General features: G+C 44.2%; 1 protein-coding gene across 1 annotated transcript in view; it reads right to left on the bottom strand.

Moving 5' to 3' along the window:
* Positions 1 to 5,327: 5,327 nt before the first annotated feature.
* Positions 5,328 to 21,364, bottom strand: part of LOC140456999 (uncharacterized) — a 67,988-nt gene continuing 51,951 nt past the window's right edge. Inside the window, exons 4-5 of the mRNA XM_072550893.1 lie at positions 19,536 to 19,637; positions 5,328 to 9,853 (exon numbers count right to left, since the gene is read on the bottom strand). Coding sequence (XP_072406994.1) covers positions 8,871 to 9,773 — 903 coding nt within the window. The 5' untranslated portion in view covers positions 9,774 to 9,853; positions 19,536 to 19,637 and the 3' untranslated portion in view covers positions 5,328 to 8,870. The remainder of the gene's footprint in view (positions 9,854 to 19,535; positions 19,638 to 21,364) is intronic.

The raw sequence follows: 21,364 nt of genomic DNA, 5'->3' as shown, positions 1-21,364 counted from the left end.
AGTCCTCACTTTCTTCTAATGTTTCAGAGATGGCTGCGTACACAGACTTCAACCCCTTCACATTTTTGGAAAGGTTTAAAGACAAAAATAAGGGACAATATCATTCGAGTCTTATGTTACAGACTTGTCGTACATGTTGCAGGTCATAAAGATGTTATTGCAGGTGCAATATTGTGGATTTAAAAGAAAATATATGGATAAGATACTGCCCAATGTTATACAGAAGAACCACGGTTACCTAAACAACACAGGCGGGGAGTATTTTGTTCAGATAATCGAATGTTCGGATAATCAAATGCTGGATAACACTGTTAAGCCAAGCATCGGAACTTGTGATCTTGTCCGGATAATCCAAAATTCAGATAATCGAGGTTCCTCGGTGTTCGTGTGCAGAATTAATATAAGCATAACTTAGATTAAGGACACATTTATTTAATAATGGCTTTAAGATTTAAGAGAAAGAAATTAAGCCATTGTTTCATTACTGCTTCATTCTTTTTTTTGGGGGGGGGGGGGAAGAAAAGAAGTGTTGCAAAGTCAAAAAAAGTGTGCATGGTCACTTTAAGAGAGAGTACAGTCACTTTAAGAGAGAGTTGCCTTTCCTGACCTGAGAGATCATGATAGCACATGTGTTTGTGTTTAGCTGAGAGGTGCAGAGTGCATGGAGAATTGAGAATATGTAACAATCAGCTTGGGTTGTGTTTTGATGTTAAGGCAGCCGGGTTTGAATTTAACCAATTAATTTAAACTCTGTCCAGGATACCAAAAGCCAATAAAATTGAATTTTGTTGTACTGACAACATCGGAGGATTGTAAAAATGAAGGGCATTTGAAGATTAAGTAGAGCTAACTGCCTATCAAACATGAGAGCACGTGTCATCTGAAATGGCTGTCAACGCGCTCAAAGAAATCTCTCAGGAGGCACCATCTATTTAAAGAGTACCAAGATAATTTATAGCTAAAAATACTTGCAGTAAAAAGTAAGATGACAACCCAGCAGATTCGGAAGGATGCAAGGGAAAGAAGCAGATTTGGAAGACCGAGAGGAAAACAGAGTAAGAGACTGGATGGACTTTGAGAGATGAAGTTAATTTACTGTTGAACAAATACATTATTGGAGCAGCATTTTAAAAGAGTTGTGGTAAGATAGTGATTAGTTAAGAAAAAGGGGGCTTGGGTTTGCTATTGGTTTTGTTCAGTGTTCACTTTTAGAGTCGGGAAAATATATTGTTATTTTTTTTCTGTAAACTGTGGAAATCACAGGTTTTCTTTCACTCACTCACATTTAACAGATGAAGAGGCAAGGCGAGCTCTTCTGGGTGTTTTAGTTTTAATCAGTAGAGGGATTTGACCTGTGTCATAACATCAGATGCTGAGTTTCTCCAGCATTCTTTGTTTGGATTATTTGTATTTCTAAATAAATTCTCTCGACGTGACAAATGCCTTAAATACTTGTTCACAAGGGTGTCTGTTTGTTTAAACATCACTCCGTGAAGATTTCAATCATCCATTTTGTAAGATACAGGCACATAGTAACTGAACAGTCCCCACTGAAAAATACAAAATACATTTCTTTCCTCATCTTTTAAACCTTGTTTATTTCTCTGTATTGTTGAATATGAAGCCACACAACTACACCAGAAACCTCCTGTCCTTACAACCTTTTTAACCAATTCGTGAAAATGGAGTCCATAACAGGCGAATTGGCAAAAGGTTGCTGACACAGAAGAAAACGAAAGTGCTGAAAGTGTTGAGCGAGACTTGGCAGACGCACGAACGTTTCTTACAGTCTGTACCAGAAACAAACGGGTTTAATTGAAGCAGATTCACAGATTTATTCACTGTCTGAGTGACTGGAGTCACATGGGCTGCTTAAGGGGAGGACATCATCATCACCTAATTAATTTTGAATGTTAAATGCTGAAGCAAGTACTGAAAATGGACAGCAATGTGATTGAGAGGAACACATTGGAAGCTTGGGATTTTGTAAAGAAATTACCTTCTACACCCATGGTGTCAGTGAAAAACCCATTTGCCACCTTGTAAAATAGGATTTGAACACTTACCATGGGAGGACGGGTTAGTTCATCTGGTAGAACATGTGCTGCTCAAGTGCAGAGTTGTAGGTGAGCTCCACACTGTGCAACATCTGAAGACCCACTCAAATATAAGGAATCCAAGTATGACCTTCGCAGAGCCATTAAGACAGCCAAGGATCAATACCGAACCAAATTAGAGACCCAGACAGACACCCGGCGACTATAGCAAGGACTGAATGACATCACAGGTTCTCAAAAGAGACAATGCAAGATAGCGAATGATGACACATCTCTCGTAGATCGTCTCAACGCCTTCTATGCTCGCTTTGAGCAGAATTTCAGTGGACAGGTAACACCTATTTTGACAGGTCCTGACGAATCTATCCCAACGGTCACTGCATCAGAGGTCAGATCAGTTTTCCTTCGTGCGAATCGAAGGAAAGCGATGGGACTAAACGGAGTACCAGGCCGTGCACTCGGAGCATGCGCAGATCAATTGGCAGAGGTCTTCTCAGACATCTTCAACCTTTCCCTGCAGCAGGCCACTGGCCCTGCCTGTTTCAAGAGGCCAACATCATCCCTGTGCCTAAGAAGGCTCAGGCAGCATGTCTCAATGACGACCGCCCAGTGGCCCTAACTTCGGTGGTCATGGCATGCTTTGAAAGGCTGGTCATGGCATTAATTAACTCCAGCCTCCCCACTACTCTTGATTTGCCTATCGGACCAACAGATCCATGTCAGATGCAGTATCACTTGCCCTTCACTCCTCCCGAGAACATCTTGACACCAAGAACAGCTACGTAAGAATCCTACCCATTGACTACAGTTCAGCCTTCAATACTATTATCCCCTTGAGACTGATTATTAAACTTAGTGATCTCGGACTAAGCCCCAATCTCTGCAACTGGATCCTCAGTTTCCTGACCCACAGGCCACAATCAGTGAAGATTGGGGACAATATTTCATCCTCACTAACACTCAACACTGGAGCCCCCCAGGAGTGCGTACTCAGCCCCCTACTGTATTCACTGTATACCCATGACTGCGTCGTCAAATACCAGACTAATGCCATTTACAAGTTCGCTGATGACACCACCATAGTCAATTGAACCTCAAATGGTGACAAAACAGACTACGGATGGGAGGTCGATTACCTGGAAAAATGGTGCACTCAGAACAACCTTGCTCTCAATGTTGGCAAAACCAAGGAACTCATTATTGACTTCCAGCAGGATGTTACTCATGCCCCCTACACATTAACAGCACTGAGGTGGAACGAGTGGAGAGTGTCGAGCTTCTGGGAGTGGTCATCAACAACAAGCTTTCTTGGACTCTTCATATGGACGCACTGGTTACAAAGGCCCAACAATGTCTCTCCTTCCTCAGGCAGCTGAGGAAATTTGGCATGACGGCGAATACCCTTGCCAATTTTTATCGGTGTGCCTTCGAGAGTATTCCGTCTGGATGTATCACTACCTGGTATGGCAACTGTACCATTCAAGATCTGAGACGGTTACAGAGAATGGTGAACTCGGCCCAGACAATCATAAAGGCCAACCTCCCATCTATAGAATCCATCTACCAGGTCCACTGTCAAGGAAAGGCTGTCAGCATTCTCAAAGATCCATTCCCACCCTGGCAATGTTTTCCTACAACCTCTACCATCGGGGACTAGGTACAGAAGTCTGAACACACGCACCAGCCGGTTTCAAAACTGTTTCGACCCTACTGTTGTTAGAATACTGAATGAACTCTCAACCTCTTAGCATTCGCCTGTACCTGTGATTTTGTTTTTGCTGCTATTCTTGATGGGCCAACCCCTTCATCCCATGCATCAGCTTAGCAAATCTCTTTTACACTGCATTCAATGCCAGCATATTCTTTCTTGAAGAGAATGATCAAAATTGTAAGTACACCAGGAATGGCTTCACCAATATCCTGCACAGTTCTTACAAGATCTCCCTATCTTTAAACTCCAACACCTCGCAACTAAGACCAAAATTCCATTGTCTTCCTTCATTATTTGCGGCACAAGTTTAAGACTTTCTTGACCCATTCTTCTCCTTTTCTGTACCAATCCTGAATGGAAAAGAGTTATAATAACCATCTGCAAAACACTTGCCCAGCTTTGTTACCTAAAGTTAAGATTTGACTAAATTCCGATTAGATTTCCCCTCAGCGTGGAAACAGGCCCTTCAACCCAACAAGCCCACACCGACCCTTCGAAAAGTAACCCAATTAGACCCATTCCCCTCTGACTAATGCACCTAACACTACGGGCAATTTAGCATGGCAATTTACCTGACTTGCACATCTTTGGACTGTGGGAGGAAACCAGAGCACCCGGAGGAAACTCACGCAGACACGGGGAGAACGTGCAAACTCCACACAGACAGTCACCCGAGGCTGGAAGTGAACCTGGGTACCTGGCGCTGCAAGGCAGCAGTGCTAACCACCGAGCCACTGTGCCGTCCAAGGATGTTCCCCTTCTTTGTTTGGACTTCTACACACTGGCTTACAAAAGCTGTATTTTAAAAATTCCGATAAACCTTTCACCCGATGACGACCACATTAACATTGGGGAAATTGAAAGAGTCTGCCATCACAACCCCATTACTTCTACACTTCCCTTAAACGTGCCTCCTTATCTGCTCTTCAATGGTTGGGTTTATGTAAGGAGTTTTCTAAGATGGCATCCCTCCTTATAGCTGTAATAGATCCCCTGAACAAAATTATGACAGCTCCTCCTCTTTACCACCTCCGCTGTTTTGCACAAAGGCCCTGTATCCATCTGCCTTTTCTCGGCTGACTCCAAGCATTCAAATAGATACCATTCACTTGTCAAATGCCCTTACACCTTAACTGGCCTGTGATAATGCCTTCCTGAATTACTTGCTGCTTCTCTTTTTGGCCCTTCTGAGCATTTTGAACATTCCGTCTAGATCACCGCCCCCAAAAGCACCTCAAACTGACCCCCCCCCCCCCCCCAGGATGCAGCTCCCATTCCAGTTCAGGTACAGTCCCATGCACAGAGAATAAATCATGGATAAGGAACAACAAAAACTTCTTCCTCTGTGCAGAGAAGTCCAATGATGCACGAAATGTCTAGTAGAATGGGATCTCCCTGTTCCCAATGGCTCACGTGAAACAGGAATGTCATTTGGAGCGAAATAAACACCACACGCTCCTCGCACTTGGAGCTGAGGATGGAGGAGATCGGGGAGATGGAAAGCCTTTCAAACTAAATTAGTCTGCCTTAAACAAGATAAAGATTTGATTGGCAACAGCTTTGACAAAAAGATGATTTATATAATTTTTTTCTCCCAAATAGGTAAACAGGATACGGTGTTGACAAACATCATCAGAAACAAGCCCACATAACCTGGCTGAGACATAGATTAATAGCAGCATCGATAAAACAATTCCGACACAGTCTTGGGAACTCACTGGTGGTCAACCAGTTCTGATGAACCAGGAAATCCCTTTGCACACAGACACTGTGCAGATGGATAATCTTTACCTAGTGTGAATATGGTGATGTACAACAATGTGATCATTTCTAAAACCTACCCGACAGTTATACAATGGTTACTAACATGGACGAGGTAGGACTGCGAAATTAAACTGCATTTATTTCAATGCAGAAGGTCTAACAGGTAAGGCAGATGAACTCAGGGAAAGGTTGGGAACATGGGACTGGGATATCAACAATTAAAGAGACGTGACTCAGAGATGGACAGACCTGGCAGCTTAACGTTCCAGGGTATGGAGGCTATACAATAGAAAGAAAGGGGAACATCAGAGGAGGGGGAGTGGTGTTTTTGATTAGGGATAACATTATGGCTGTACTTAGGGAGGATATTCCTGGGAAAATGTGCAGGGAAGTTATTTGGGTGGAATTGAGAAATAAGAAAGGGATGATCACCTTAATGGGATTGTACTATAAACACTCCTTCCCCACCACAATATCCCAAAATCTTTCTCAATGCACTGACCAAAATATATCAAATGCCTTTTTCACCTCCCTGTTTTCCTGCGACTCCATTTTGAAGGAATTATGGACCTTCTCCCTTTGTTCGGCAACACTCCCCAGGACCTTACCATGAAGTGTGTAAGGCCTGCCCTGATTTGCCTGATGAAAATGCAATACCACATACTTATCTGAATTAAACTCTAACCGCCACTCCTTGGCCCATCTAATCAAGGTTTGATTCTACTCAGAGATGACCTTCCTCACTGTCTACTACACCACCACTTTTGGTGTTACCTGCAAAGGTAGTAACTATTCCTCCTATATTCAAATCATTTATATAAAAATGACAAAAATCAGTGGACCCAGCACAGATCCTTGCAGCACACCATTGGTCACAGGCCTCCAATTCTAAAAACAAACCCCTACCATCATTAATTATCCTCTGTCTTCTATGTTCAAGCCAATTTTGTATCCAAATGGCTAGCTGTACCTGGATTCCATGCGATCTAATCAGTCTACCATGTGGAATTTTATCAAAAGCCTTATTGAAATCCATATCGACAACACTGCTCTGCCTTCAATCTTCTCTGCCACTTCTTCAAAAACCTCAAGTTAGTGAGATGCAATTTCCCATGCACAAAACCAAGGTGATCATCCCTGATCAGTCTTTGCCTTTCCAAATACATATAAATCAGAATTCCCTCCAACAATGTACCCACAACTGACGTCAGGCTCATCAGCCTGTAGTTCTCTGGCTTTGCCTTACCACCTTTCGTAAACAATGGCACCACATTTTTACCATGGTGTTTACCATGGAGAAAGCCATGAAGACTTGGGGAAATTAGTGGTGATATCTTGGGGACAGTCAATTACAGTAGAGGTGGTGTTGATATTTTGGAATATATGAAGGTAGATAAATCTTCCGGTCCTGACCAGATATATCCAAGACCATTGCAAGAGGCTAGAGAAGAAATTGCAGGGGCTCTCGCTGATATTTTTGCATCATCGTTAGCCATGGGTGAGGTTCAGAAGACTGGAGAATAGCGAATCTTGTGCCATTATTCAAGAAGGGCTGCAAAGAACAACCTGGAAAATATAGACCAGTAAGCTTAACATCTGTGGTGGAGAAGTTCCGAGGGATAAGATATACATGCATTTGGAAAGACAGGGTTTGATTACGAGTAGTCAGCATGGCTTTGAGAGTGCTGCCTCACAAATTTGTTAAAGTTCTTTGATAAAGTGACCAGGAAGGTTGATGGGGGCAGGGCAGTAGACGCAGTCTATATGTATTTCAGCAAGGCCTTTGATGAGGTACCATATGGTAGGCTGCTCTGGAAGGTTCAATTGCATGGAATCCAGGGGGAGCTGGCAAATTGGATACACAATTAGCTTAATGGTAGGAAGCAGAGGGTAATAGTGGAAGGACGTTTGTTGGAGTGGAGGTCTGAGACTCGTAGAGTAACCCAGGGGTCAGTGCTGGGCCCGTTGCTGCTTGTTATCGATATCAATGATTTGAATGAGAATGTACAAGGCATGATTAGTGAGTTTGCAGATGACACTAAAATAGGCAGTAACGTGGATAGTGGGGGAAGGTTATCAGAAATTGCAGCAGGACCTTGATCAACTGGGGAAGTGGGCTGAGAAATGGCAAATGGAGATTATAAGTGCGAGGTCTTGCATTTTCGAAAGTCAAATCAAGGTAGGAGTTTCATCGTGAATGGTAGGGCCTTAAGGAGTGTAGTGGAACAGAGGGACCTTGGAGTTCAGGTGCACAGTTCTCTGAAACTGGACTCCCAAGTAGACAGGGCAGTGAAGGAGGCTTTTGGCACACTGGCCTTCATCAGACAGGGTATCGAGTATAGAAATTGAGAAGTTATGTTGCATTCGTACAGGACATTGGCAATGCTACCTTGGAGTACTGTGTTCAGTTTTATTACAGGAAGGATGTTATTAAACTGGAAAGAGTGCAGAAGAAATTTACAATGATGTTGCCAGGATTCAATGGTCTGAGTTTTTGGGAGAGGTTGGATAAGCTAGGACTTTTTACTTTAGAACGTAGGAGACCAAGGTGGGGAGGATCTTATAGAAGTGTATAAGATCATGAGAGGCCTGGATTGGGTGAATGCACTCAGGCTTTTTCCCCAGAGATGGTGAATCACTGTCCAGAGGGCTTCAGTTTAAGGTTAGAGGGGAAAGAATAAAATGGAACCCGAGGGGCAACTTGTTTTGTTTTACAAAGAGGGTGGTACGCATATGGAATGAGGTGCCAGCAGAAGTGGTTGAGGCCGGTACATTACCACATCGAAAAGGCATTTGGACAATTACATGGATAGGAAAGGACTGTAAGCATATGGGCCAAATGCAAGGAAATGGGATTAACATGGACGGACATTTTGGAATACTCGTTTGGCATCACCTGTGTTTCCACACATATGCTCCTTAAAGATCAACAGGCTGCCTAAGTATGTCAAAATTGGCCTTACATCAATTTAGGACTTTAATTTTCAGACCAGACCTATCCTTTTCTATAAGGAAATATTACTTTTAAAATAATGATGATGGGCCCGAAAGTATTCCCCTACTGACACCTCGGTCACCTGCCCTGCCTTATTTCCCCAATAGAAAGCCAAATTTTGAGCAGGGGTTAATAACATCAGTACAAACAGTCCAAAGACCACAGTTCATTCCTTGATGTGAGTAAGAGCAAAATCCTTCAACTCCGATTCTCGTTGAACATGCTGGTGTGTTAACAGTTTGGATGACTGAGCGAATCCCTTTCCACATATGCAGCAAGTGAATGGTCTGTCCCCACAGTGAACTTGCTGGTGTATCAACAGGGAGGATGAATCAGCAAAGACTTATCCACACTTGGAAAAGGTGAATGGTCTCTCCCCAGTATGAACTCGCTGGTGCCTCAGCAGGTTGGAGGAGTGAGTAAATCCCTTCCCACACTCTGAACAAGTGAATGGTTTCTCCCCGGTGTGAACCCGCTGGTGGATCAGCAGGTGAATTGTCTGAGAGAACCCTTTCCCACACTCCAGACAGGTGAATGGTCTCTCCCCAGTATGAACTCGCTGGTGCCTCAGCAGGTTGGAGGAATGAGTAAATCCCTTCCCACACTGTGAACAAGTGAATGGTTTCTCCCCGGTGTGAACCCGCTGGTGGACCAGTAACTTAGATGCGCGCGTGAATCCTTTCCCACATTGAGAACAGGTGAATGGTCTCTTCCCAGTGTGAACTCGCTGGTGCTCCTGCAGGGAGGATGACTGAGTGAATCCTTTCCCACACACAGAACAGGTGAATGCTTTCTCCCCGGTGTGAACTCGCTGGTGCCTCAGCAGGTTGGTCGACGAAACAAATCCTTTCCCACACATGGAGCAGGTGAATGGTCTCTCCCCATTGTGAACCCGCTGGTGTACCTGCAGGCTGGATGACAAAGCAAATTCTTTTTCACACACAGAGCAACTGAATGGTCTCTCTCCTGTGTGCACTCGCTGGTGTTTCAGCAGGTGAGATGTCTGCATGAACCCTTTCCCACACACAGAGCAAGTGAACGGTCTCTCCCCAGTGTGAACTCGTTGATGTTTCAGCAGGTTGGAGGACTGCGTGAATCCCATCCCACAATCAGAGCAGGTGAATGGCTTCTCCCCGGTGTGACTGCGTTGGTGTATTTGCAGCTGCGATGGGTAAAGAAATCTCCTCCCGCAATCCTCACATTTCCACAGTCTCTCCCCTGGGTGACTGCGCTGACGTTCGGACATTTCAGATTAATCTTCCACACACAGCCAATACGTGTTTCTCCCTGGTGTGAACAGTGCTTTTTTCTTCAATGTTCAAAGGCCTGAGATAATTAGGTTATGATAAACAAAGTGACTGTCAGATCAGGTTATAGTTTTGTTCTCTAATTGCAATCACAATTTCAAACAGAAAATAAAAGCAAGGAGACAGAAACCAGGTTGTGAAACTCAGAAATTAATCTGGTCAATTGTGGAGCCAACACTTAGGGAAACTGCTGGATTATCAATCAGACTGAACTGGTTCATAAATGTCCTTCAGGGCATCAGTCAATGGTTGACCAAAACTGCAGAAAGAGGTAAGAGTTTGGAAGTACGGAAAGGAAGGAGAGGCATTTTATACATCTGCAACTCAACCCCGTTCCCGTTTTATCCTTCAATCCCTCAGAGGGAAGAATAAGCAGCAAAATACTTGAAATCTGAAATAAAAACAGGAAATAATGGAGATACACAGCAGGTCTGGCAGCATCTGAAACGGTGACAGATGTGGGAACCATTGCAACCTTGAAGTGTTTTGGTGATCATCCATTACCTTACAATGTAGGTTACACACTGTACCAGAAAGTGGGACTAGCTTAAATAGGTGCTTGATGACCAGCATGGATTTGAGGGACAGTGTATTCAACACTTTTACCCGAGTCTCTGACTCCATTTTGTTCCGTGTTTCTCTGATTCTCCCTTTTGGGAAGCAGGCAGGAGTGGCAAGCAGTGGAAAATGCAAATAACATGTTGGCCTTCATAGTGAGAGGATTGGAGTACAGGAGCAGGGGATATCTTTCTGTAAGGGTTTTGGTGAGAGCACACCTGGAGTACTGTGTGCACCTTTTGTTCTCCTTTCCCAATGCAGGAAGCCCTGGTTATTGACAAGAGCATAAAGAAGGTTCACCAGACTGATTCCTGGGGTCTCAGATCTGTTGTATGGAGTCTCAATCCTCATTTAATTCTCCTTTCTTTTGTCTTTCTGAGCCACTGACTGCATCACGAATTAATGTTTGACCTCCCATTTTCTGACCTGAGTTTGACACGTCTAAACCTACACTTTGACTCCTAGCCCATCACCATACTACTTTCAAATTTCACCAATGGAACTGGCAAAAGCATCCACAAGAATATTTATTCTGGGTCTCCCCAAGACAACTGGTCAGGCTTGTACAGGTCCGAGCCTTCCTCAGAAACAGTCCCAATGCCTCATGAATCGTAACTCTTTTCTGGTACATCATTTTGCAGCCACACATTCATCCTAGAATCCCTACAGTGTGGAAATCTCATCTATCCCCTTATTCCTGCTCTCACTAGCATATGTGCTGAAGTAGCTCACGATTAAAATGGCCGCCTGGGCTTTTTAGCTGGCACAAGATGACCAAAAGAGGCTGGCAGCTACATATAGATTTCACAGCCAGACTTGTGCTGTGATCTTCATACAGAGTTCCTGGATTACGTAATGAAAGATCCCTTGGGGGTTATAAAAGAATCCTTTGAGAACAAAGGAACAAAGAAAGTTACAGCACAGAAACAGGCCCTTCAGCCCGCCAAGCCTACGCTGATCCAGATCATCTATCTAAACTGTTGCCTATTTTCTAATGATCTGCTTCAGTCTGCTCCCTGCCCATTCATTTTTGCAGTTTGTAACAGAGAGTGAGGTGAGACACAGAAAAGGTGAAGCTGAAAGATTGAGTGCACTACTCAGTCTCGGCAGTTCAGAAAGTCACATGGTCCTAATGGAAACAGTCAATTGGTTAGTGATACCTGCAGAGAATTTTCTTTACTGTTCTTCAAGTATATATTAGCTTAAATAAAGTTAGGAATTTTGATTATAATGGAAGTGTTTGAAAAGGAGGAGGTCCTAGCTGGATTAAATTCTCTTAAAGGAAGAAACCACCTTAACTTGAAGAAAAGTCATGGCAGGAGACCTCAGATGCGTGGTGTGCTCCTCTTCGTTAGGTAAGACAAAGCAATAAATGGTGTATCCACAAACTCTAAATGACCACCAGTACCCAAAAAGGCCAAAGAAAGGTTATAAAAAGAGAGGGCAGAACTGCAGAGACATAAACAATTGAAGCTCAAGTGCAGATGTGGATAATTTGAAGAAACTTTTATCTACAGATTAAGGGAAGACCAAGAGAGATAGATTACAAAATACAAGTGAAGACGTTGTTGTGTCTCCTAGTTTTTTGTGGAATCTAAACAAATTTTGTTCAATGGCTTGGGAAAGTTCTAAAGTGATTGAATTGCACCCTTATCAGTGGAATTCAAATAGACGAATTCTCATTAGAAAAGGAAGTAATGATACTTAGAGTAGAAACAGTAAAGATTAATTTGAAATGAAACTTACAGCATGCAAATAGCAGTTGTAGTAAACTAGCGGTAAGTCAGAAGAACTGTTGGTTTGATCTCTCCGGCTGAAGTGAGAGATGGGTTGTTCTCAATTTGTCAGCTATGTCACAGAATTGTAGTAACTTTATATTAGAATTGATTGTAAAAGACTATCAGAATTCTTAATTATCCATATTACAGTAAGTAGAGAATTTGGAAGAGTTCATAGGGATAAGCAAGTATTTGGCTTATTGGCAGTGGCAAATGTCTGGCAAGACGGAAGTGGGTACTGCAGATGCTGGAGATCAGAGTCAAGATTAGAGTGGTGCTGGAGAAGTACAGCAGGTCAGCCAGCATCAAAAGAGCAGGAAAATCAAGGGCTTTTGGCCAAAACGTCCATTTTTGAGCATGTGGTGGAAAAGGACAGCAGATCCCCTTCTGTGCAGCAAAACTACTCGTGGTGGCATGAACTTGGCTGATGTTGTTGTTCCTCAGTCACCACCCCAAATAGTACCCAGAACACGATGTATGTTTGAGAGGGGAATGAACAACGAGGTACTCCTGCACTTCCTTCCTGAGCCTTTTACTTTGTCTGATGGTGACCCATTCCTTTTCTGTCTGTGTAAACCTCACCTTCTGTGTGACCAATCAGGTAAACGTGCCACCACACATTCTCAGTATCGCTGACACTCCAGACCGAGTCCACCCACAGTTCCAGCTGTGAAAAGCAGTGAGCCGGTGGCTGTAGATCGACACACTTCCTGCATACAGGAAATGCCCCTTATTTCCCCCATTGTGCAAGAGGAGCACATCACACTTCTGAGGTCTCCTGTCATGACTTCTCTCCAGAAGGTGGTGGTTTCTCCCTTTAAGCAAATTTAAGTAAGCTAGGAACTCCTCCACCTACTTAAACACTTCCATTATAATCAAAAATTCCTAACTTTATTTAGGCTAATATATGCTTGAAAAACGGTTAAGAAAGTTCTCTGCAGGTATCACTTACCAATTGACTGTTTCCATTAGGACCATGTGACTTTCTAAACTGCCGAGACTGAGACTGAGTAGCGCACTCAATCTTTCAGCTTCACTTTCTCCCTGTCTCATCTCACTCTGGTTTCAACCAACTTCAAAGGACTCTCATTTAGCCAAGCAGCACTCACAATGCAGCCTTGTCATTTTCATTGTCTTCTCACACCCACTCTGACAGGAGCTAAAAGAAGAGAATATCATCCTTCAATTCAATAATTTATAACTCGAGACCCAACAGTTTCAGGATCAGACAGCTGTCAGGATCTGGAACATTCCACCTGAAGAGGTGCTGGACTTCAAGTCCAAAAGGAACTTTAAAAGCAAGTTTGCAGGTATTTGAGAATGATGAATTTATTGGTTAAAAATCATGAAGTGGGCGATTCAAACTAAATATGACGGGATTCTGGGTAATCCAAGATGGAGGACGGGAAAAATTTGTGGCTGTAAGAGCTGCTCCTTTTTTTGAGGTATTTTAGGTGTTGGAGATGATTTCCTTGAATTCCAAGAACAGCAATTATTGTTTTATATGCTGTTGCAGTGTTTTGGAACTTTAGAGAGAGCGAGAGAGAGCGAAAGACCATTGCTGGACATCGGAGTGCATCTGGGAAAATTAACAAACAGTGAAATTCACAACTAATCTTGGAGGAACTGTTGGGCGAAGTTCACAGCACAGAATCAGATAGGTTAATTGTTAGACCATAAGATCATAAGACAGAGGAGTGGAAGTAAGGCCATTCGGCCCATCGAGTCCACTCCGCCATTCGATCATGGCTGCTGGGCACTTCAACTCCGCTTATCCGCATTCTCCCCGTAGCCCTTAATTCCCCGAGACAACAAGAATCTATCAATCTTTGCCTTGAAGACATTTAGCGTCCCGGCCTCCACTGCACTCGGCGGCAATGAATTCCACAGGCCCACCACTCTCTGGCTGAAGAAATGTCTCCGCATTTCTGTTCTGAATTTACCCCCTCTAATTCTAAGGCTGTGTCCACGGGTCCTAGTCTCCTCACCTAACGGAAACAATTTCCTAGCATCCACCCTTTCCAAGCCATGTATTATCTTGTACGTCTCTATTAAGTCTCCCCTTAATCTTCTAAACTCCAATAAGTACAATCCCAAGATCCTCAGCCGTTCCTCATATGTTAGGCCTACCATTCCAGGGATCATCCGTGTGAATCTCCGCTGGACACGTTCCAGTGCCAGTATGTCCTTCCTGAGGTGTGGGGACCAAAACTGGACACAGTACTCCAAATGGGGCCTAACCAGAGCTTTATAAAGTCTCAGTAGCACAACGGTGTTTTTATATTCCAACCCTCTTGAGATAAGTGACAACATCGCATTCATTCTGGCTATTGAGGGAGTGCAGCATAGGTTCACGAGGTCAATTCCTGGAATGGCAGGATTGCCTTACACGGAAAGACTGAAGCGACTGGGCTTGTATACCCTTGAGTTTAGAAGACTGAGAGGGGATCTGATTGAAACGTATAGGATTATGAAAGGATTGGACACTCTGGCAGGAGGAAACATATTTCCGCTGATGGGGGAGTGCCGAACCGGAGGACACAACTTAAAAATACGGGGTAGACCATTTAGGATAGAGATGAGGAGAAACTACTTCACCCAGAGAGTGGTGGCTGTGTGGAATGCTCTGCCCCAGAGGGCAGTGGAGGCCCAGTCTCTGGATTCATTTAAGAAAGAATTGGATAGAGCTCTTAAAGATAGTGGAGTCAAGGGTTATGGAGATAAGGCTGGAACAGGATACTGATTGGGAATGATCAGCCATGATCATATTGAATGGCGATGCAAGCTTGAAGGGCTGAATGGCCTACTCCTGCATCTATTGTCTATTGTCTATTGCTTTCTTAATCACAGACTCAACCTGCATGTTGACCTTTAGAGAATCCTCGACTAGCACTCCCAGTTCCCTTTGTACTTTGGCTTTACAAATTTTCTCACCGTTTAGAAAGTAGTCTGTGCTTTTATTCTTTTTGCCAAAGTGCAAGACCTCGCATTTGTTCACGTTGAATTCCATCAGCCATTTCCTGGACCACTCTCCCAAACTGTCTAGATCCTTCTGCAGCCTCCCCACTTCCTCAGTACTACCTGCCTGTCCACCTGCCTGTTGTTTTAAGTCTGTCCAAGAGAAAGGCTGCAGTAGTGAGTATAGTGGATTCTTTCTTGATTATATGTTTTTGGAGATAAGTCTCTTGATTAAACTTAAAATATAAGCCACAGCTATTAATTTAACCTGGGGCAGTGTTTGTAGAGGAATAAGACGTTGTTATTTTCTGGGTCTGTAGATTGTGAAGGAGCAAAAATGGCATTTGCAGTGATATGTACTTCTTGTCAGATGTGGGAGTTTAAAGAGTTTAAGGGTTACTGCAGATTATATCTGCCATAAATGCTGTTGGATGCGAATCTTATCAGATTGAGTGGATCGGTTGGAGAGACAGATACAAGCGATGAGGAATTTGCAACAGCAACAGTATGTGATGGATGGCAGTTACAGAAAGGGGGGAAAGTCTCAGATACAGTCATATAAATGGGTTAACTCCAGGAAGGGTAAGAGAGGTCAGCACCTAGGGCAGGAGTCTTTTGTAGATATACCCATTTCAAACAGGTATGCTGTTTTGGAAAATGTTGGGGGTGATGGATTCTCAGGGGAACGTAGCACGAACAGCCAAGTTTCTGGTATTGAGACTGGCTCTAATGCAACGAAGGGTATGTCGGCTTCCAAGAGATCAACTGTGTTAGGGGATTCTGTAGTCAGAGGTACAGACAGACGTTTCTGTGGCCAGCAGAGAAAAAGCAGAATGGTGTGTTGTTTCCCTGGTGCCTGGATCAAGGATGTCTCAGAGAGGTTGTAGAATGTTCTCATGGGGGAAGAGGGGCCAGCAGGAGGTCATTGTCCACATTGGTACCACGATATAGGAAGGGAAAAGGTTGAGATTCTGAAGGGAGATTACAGAGCATTAGGCAGAAATTTAAAAAGGAGGTCCTCAAGGGTAGTAATATCTGGATTACTCCCAGTGCTACGAGCTAGTGAGGGCAGGAATAGGAGGACAGAGCAGATGAATGCATGGCTGAGGAGCTGGTGTATGGGAGAAAGATTCACATTTTTGGATCATTGGAATCTCTTTTGGGGTAGAAGTGACCTGGACAAGAAGGACAGATTGTATTTAAATTGGAAGGGAAATATACTGGCAGGGAAATTTGCTAGAACTGCTTGGGAGGATTTAAACTAGTAAGCTTGGAGGGTGGGACCCAGGGAGATAGTGAGGAAAGAGATCGATCAGAGATGGGTACAGCTGAGAACAGAAGTGAGTCAGTCACGGCAGGCAGGGACAAGGTAGGACTAATAAATTAAACTGCATTTATTTCAATGCAAGGGGCCTAACAGGGAAGGTAGATGAACTCAGGGCATGGTTAGGAACATGGGACTGGGATATCATAGCAATTACAGAAACATGGCTCAGGGATGGGCAGGACTGGCAGCTTATTGTTCCAGATACAAATGCTACAGGAAGGATAGAAAGGGAGGCAAGAGAGGAGAGGGAGTGACATTTTTGATAAGGGATAGCATTTCAGCTGTGCTGAGGGAGGATATTCCTGGAAATACATCCAGGGAAGTTATTTGGGTGGAACTGAGAAATAAGAAAGGGATGATCACCTTATTGGGATTGTATTATTGACCGCACCAATAGTCAGAGGGAAATTGAGAAACAAACTTGTAAGGAGATCTCAGCTATCTGTAAGAATAATAGGGTAGTTATGGGAGGGGATTTTAACTTTCCAAACATTGACTGGGACCAATAGTGTTAAAGGTTTAGATGGAGAGGAATTTCTTGAGTGCGTACAAGACAATTTTCTGATTCAGTATGTGGACGTACAGACGAGAGAAGGTGCAAAACGTGACCGACTCTTGGGAAATAAGGCAGGGCAGGTGACTGAGGTGTCAGTGGGGGAGCACTTTGGGGCCAGCAACCATAATTCTATTCGTTTTAAAATTGTGATGGAAAAAGATAGACCAGATCTAAAAGTTGAAGTTCTAAATTGGAGAAAGGCCAATTTTGACGGTATTAGGCAAGAACTTTTGAAAGCTGGTTGGAGGCAGATGTTCGCAGGATGGCTGGAAAATGGGAAGCCTCCAGAGATGAGATAACAAGAATCCAGAGAGTGTATATTCCTGTCAGGGTGAAAGGGAAGGCCGGTAGGTATCGGGAATGCTGGATGACTAAAGATATTGAGGGTTTGGTTAAGAAAAAGAAGGAAGCATATGTCAGGTATAGACAGGAAAGATCGAGTGAATCCTTAGCATATAAAGGAAGGAGGAGTAGACTTGAGAGGGAAATCAGGAGGGCAAAACATGACATAGCTTTGGCAAATAGAATTAAGGAGAATCCAAAGGGTTTTTACGAATATATAAAGGACAAAAGGGTAACTAGGGAGAGAATAGGGCCCGTCAAAGATCAGCAAGGTGGCCTTTGTGTGGAGCTGCAGGAAATGGGGGAGATACTAAATGAATATTTTGCATCAGTATTTACTGTGGAAAAGGATATGGAAGATATAGACTGCAGGGAAATAGATGGTGACATCTTGCAAAATGTCCAGATTACAGAGGAGGAAGTGCTGGATGTCTTGAAACGGTTAAAGGTGGATCTTTAACCCCAGGACCTGATCAGGTGTACCTGAAAACACTGTGGGAAGCTAGGGAAGTGATTGCTGGGCCTCTTGCTGAGATATTTGTATCATTGATAGTCACAGGTGAGGCGCTGGAAGACTGGAGGTTGGCAAACGTGGTGCCACTGTTTAAGAAGGGTGGTAAGGACAAGCCAGGGAACTATAGACCGGTGAGCCTGACCTCGGTGGTGGGCAGGTTGTTGGAGGGAATCCTGAGGGACAGGATGTACATGTATTTGGAAAGGCAAGGACTGATTCGGGATAGTCAACATGGGTTTGTGCATGGGAAATCATGTCTCACAAACTTGATTGAGTTTTTTGAAGAAGTAACAAAAAAGATTGATGAGGGCAGAGCAGTAGATTTGATCTATATGGACTTCAGTAAGGCGTTCGACAAGGTTCCCCATAGGAGACCGATTAGCAAGGTCAGATCTCATGTAATACAGGGAGAACTAGCCATTTGATACAGAACTGGCTCAAAGGTAGAAGACAGAGGGTGGAGGAGGAGGGTTATTTTTCAGACTGGAAGCCTGTGACCAGTGGAGTGCCACAAGGATCGGTGCTGGGTCCTCTACTTTTTGTCATTTACATAAATGATTTGGATGTGAGCACAAGAGGTACGGTTAGTAAGTTTGCAGATGACACCAAAATTGGAGGTGTAGTGGACAGCGATGAGGGTTACCTCAGATTACAACAGGATCTGGACCAGATGGGCCAATGGGCTGAGAAGTGGCAGATGGAGTTTAATTTAGATAAATGCGAGGTGCTGCATTTTGGGAAAGCAAATCTTAGCAGGACTTATATACTTAATGGTAAGGTCCGAGGGAGTGTTGCTGAACAAAGAGACCTTGGAGTGCAGGCTTATAGCTCCTTGAAAGTAGAGTCGCAGATCGATAGGATAGTGAAGAAGGTTTATGGTATGCTTTCCTTTATTGGTCAGAGTATTGAGTACAGGAGTTTGGAGGTCACGTTGCGGCTGTACAGGACATTGGTTGGGCCACTGTTGGAATATCGGAAAGATGTTGTGAAACTTGAAAGGATTTTGAAAAGATTTACCAAGATGTTGCCAGGGTTAGAGGATGTGAGCTACAGGGAGAGGCTGAACAGGCTGGGGCTGTTTTCCCTGGAGCGTCGGAGGCTGAGGGGTGACCTTATAGAGGTTTACAAAATTATGAGGGGCATGGATAGGATAAATAGGCAAAGTCTTTTCCCTGGGATCGGGGAGTCCAGAACTATAGGGCATAGGTTTAGGGTGAGAGGGGAAAGATACAAAAATGAGACCTAAGTGGCAATGTTTTCACACAGCGGATGATACGTGTATGGAATGAGCTGCCAGAGGATATGCTGGAGGCTGGTACAATTGCAACATTTAAGAGGCATTTGGATGGGTATAGGAATAGGAAGGGTTTGGTGGGATATGAGCCGTGTGCTGGCAGGTGGGACTAGGTTGGGTTGGGATATCTGGTCGGCATGGACAGGTTGGGCCGAAGGGTCTGTTTCTATGCTGTACATCTCTTTGACTCTATGACTGTTCTTTCAAAGAGAGGGATATTAATTGGATAACTGTGTGCTCTCTCTCAGGCCAATATCTCCTTCTTCAGCGACAGTACCCAGAACTGAGCACATATGCCAGGGGTGATCTAACCGAAAATTTAAATATTTTGCAAACAGATCAGAAATATTCTCCCACAGACAAAACAGACAAACCTCTTTCTTTCCACAGTTAAATGCCACTGACATTCAGACCCTGATGACTCCGCTTACTGTCAGAACTTGCTCTGAGATCCAGGTCTGCAATCAATTAATATCCTGTAAAACAGATTCACAAACAAAAAAGGTCAGTCCAGGAAAGAACTCCAGAATACAGTACAAGATTCTTGCAAAAAGACAAACATTTCTCTTTTTCACCACACTACCCTCCACACCCCCCCCCCCCCCACCACACACACACACACACCCACACACCCACCCCCACACCCCTAGAGGATGGCAGTCTCTCTCTCTCTCAGTGCCCCCCTCCCCCTAGGAAGATCTCAGTGACTCTCTCTCTCAGTGCACCCCCCCAGAAGGATCTCAGTGAGTCTCTCTCTATCTCACTGCATCCCCCACCCCAGGCCATCTCCTCTGCTTTGAAGCTCTTCAGCCACACCTTGCTCCCCCACCCAGAAGTATGCAGAGCTGCACCCATTATTACAGCGAGGAAATCAGCTATTGACAGAGAGTTATCAAGGAGCAGACAGGTGAATTAGCGTTCTGATCCCAATTATATGAACACTGGACAGACGGATGTGCTTTGACAGATCACAATCTTTAAAGCAGGGCTTCCTGCATTGAGTCTTCAATAGAAAACATGGAGCTCTGACCGAGTTACAGACATTGCTGCTCCACTAATGATCTAATGCTGCCTGGCTTGCTGTGTACTTCCAGCCCACTGCTTGGATTCCAGCACCTGCAGTTGTTTTGTCTCTAAAGCGTAACAGGAGCAATTACGCTGCCTGAAGCCAATACTGTGAATCCACACCAACAGCAGGTCTCCCCCAACTTTGCCTTTTTGTACCACGTCCTGCACCTTCCCTCACCCTGACATTGCCCCTCCGGACAAAGACAATCACGTGATTTGCGCTGGCTCGAGCATCACTTGGTTGGAGGACCAGCCGGGGTCGCCTGGGTCCTCCAGGCCCGCCCCTCTATCCGCCTATTGGACCGGAGCCGCCGTCAATCACAGCGGCGCCCAGGGCGAGTCGAGGCATGCGCAGTGCTCTCCGTTTTTGATGCTGTGCCTGGGCTCAGTGGAGAGCACTGCAGCCTCACAGCACCAGGGACCTGGGTTCGATTCCTGCCTCGGCTAACTGTCTGTGTGGAATTTCCACGGGTCTGCACGGGGTTTCCTCCCAAAGATATGTAGGTTAGGTGAATTAGCTAAATTACCCATGGTGCTAGATGCATTAGTCAATTTAATCTGAAGGTTCACCCTGTGATAGGGAAGAAATGTGTGTCCTTCCTAATGTCATAGAATCAAGCAATTGCAACAATTATATGGAACCTTTCACACAGTCACTCTCCTATGATGTAAAAGTTGATTAAAGATTTTGGTTTTAAGATATACTGTATCTTGAAGGAGAGGGAGGCTTAGGACGGAAATTCCCTACATTGTGTCATCAGCTGCTCCAATCCTGGAATGATGGAAGTGGGTGGGTCGTAAAGGCTATCTAGAAAGGGGATTAAAAACCAAAATAACTGTGGATGCTGTAAATCAGAGACAAAAGTAGAAATTGCTGGAAAAACTCAGCAGATCTGGCAGCATCTGTGGAGAGAAATCAGAATTGACATTTCCTCAGAACTCAGGAATTTCTATTTTTATCCAGCAAGGGGAATTGAAGGAGTGCATCGGCTTTTAAGGTTGACGATGGTCAATATTGTGTGCAATTCTGGTCTCCTTTCTATCGGAAAGATGTTGTGAAACTTAAAAGGGTTCAGAAAAGATTTACAAGAATGTTACCGGGGCTGGTGGATTTGAGCTCTCGGCTGAACAGGCT

Source organism: Chiloscyllium punctatum, chromosome 31 (assembly GCF_047496795.1).
Source record: "Chiloscyllium punctatum isolate Juve2018m chromosome 31, sChiPun1.3, whole genome shotgun sequence".
NCBI lineage: Eukaryota > Metazoa > Chordata > Chondrichthyes > Orectolobiformes > Hemiscylliidae > Chiloscyllium > Chiloscyllium punctatum.
Note: the sequence above shows the minus strand (reverse complement) of the source record. Positions and strands in the feature narration are given on the sequence as shown.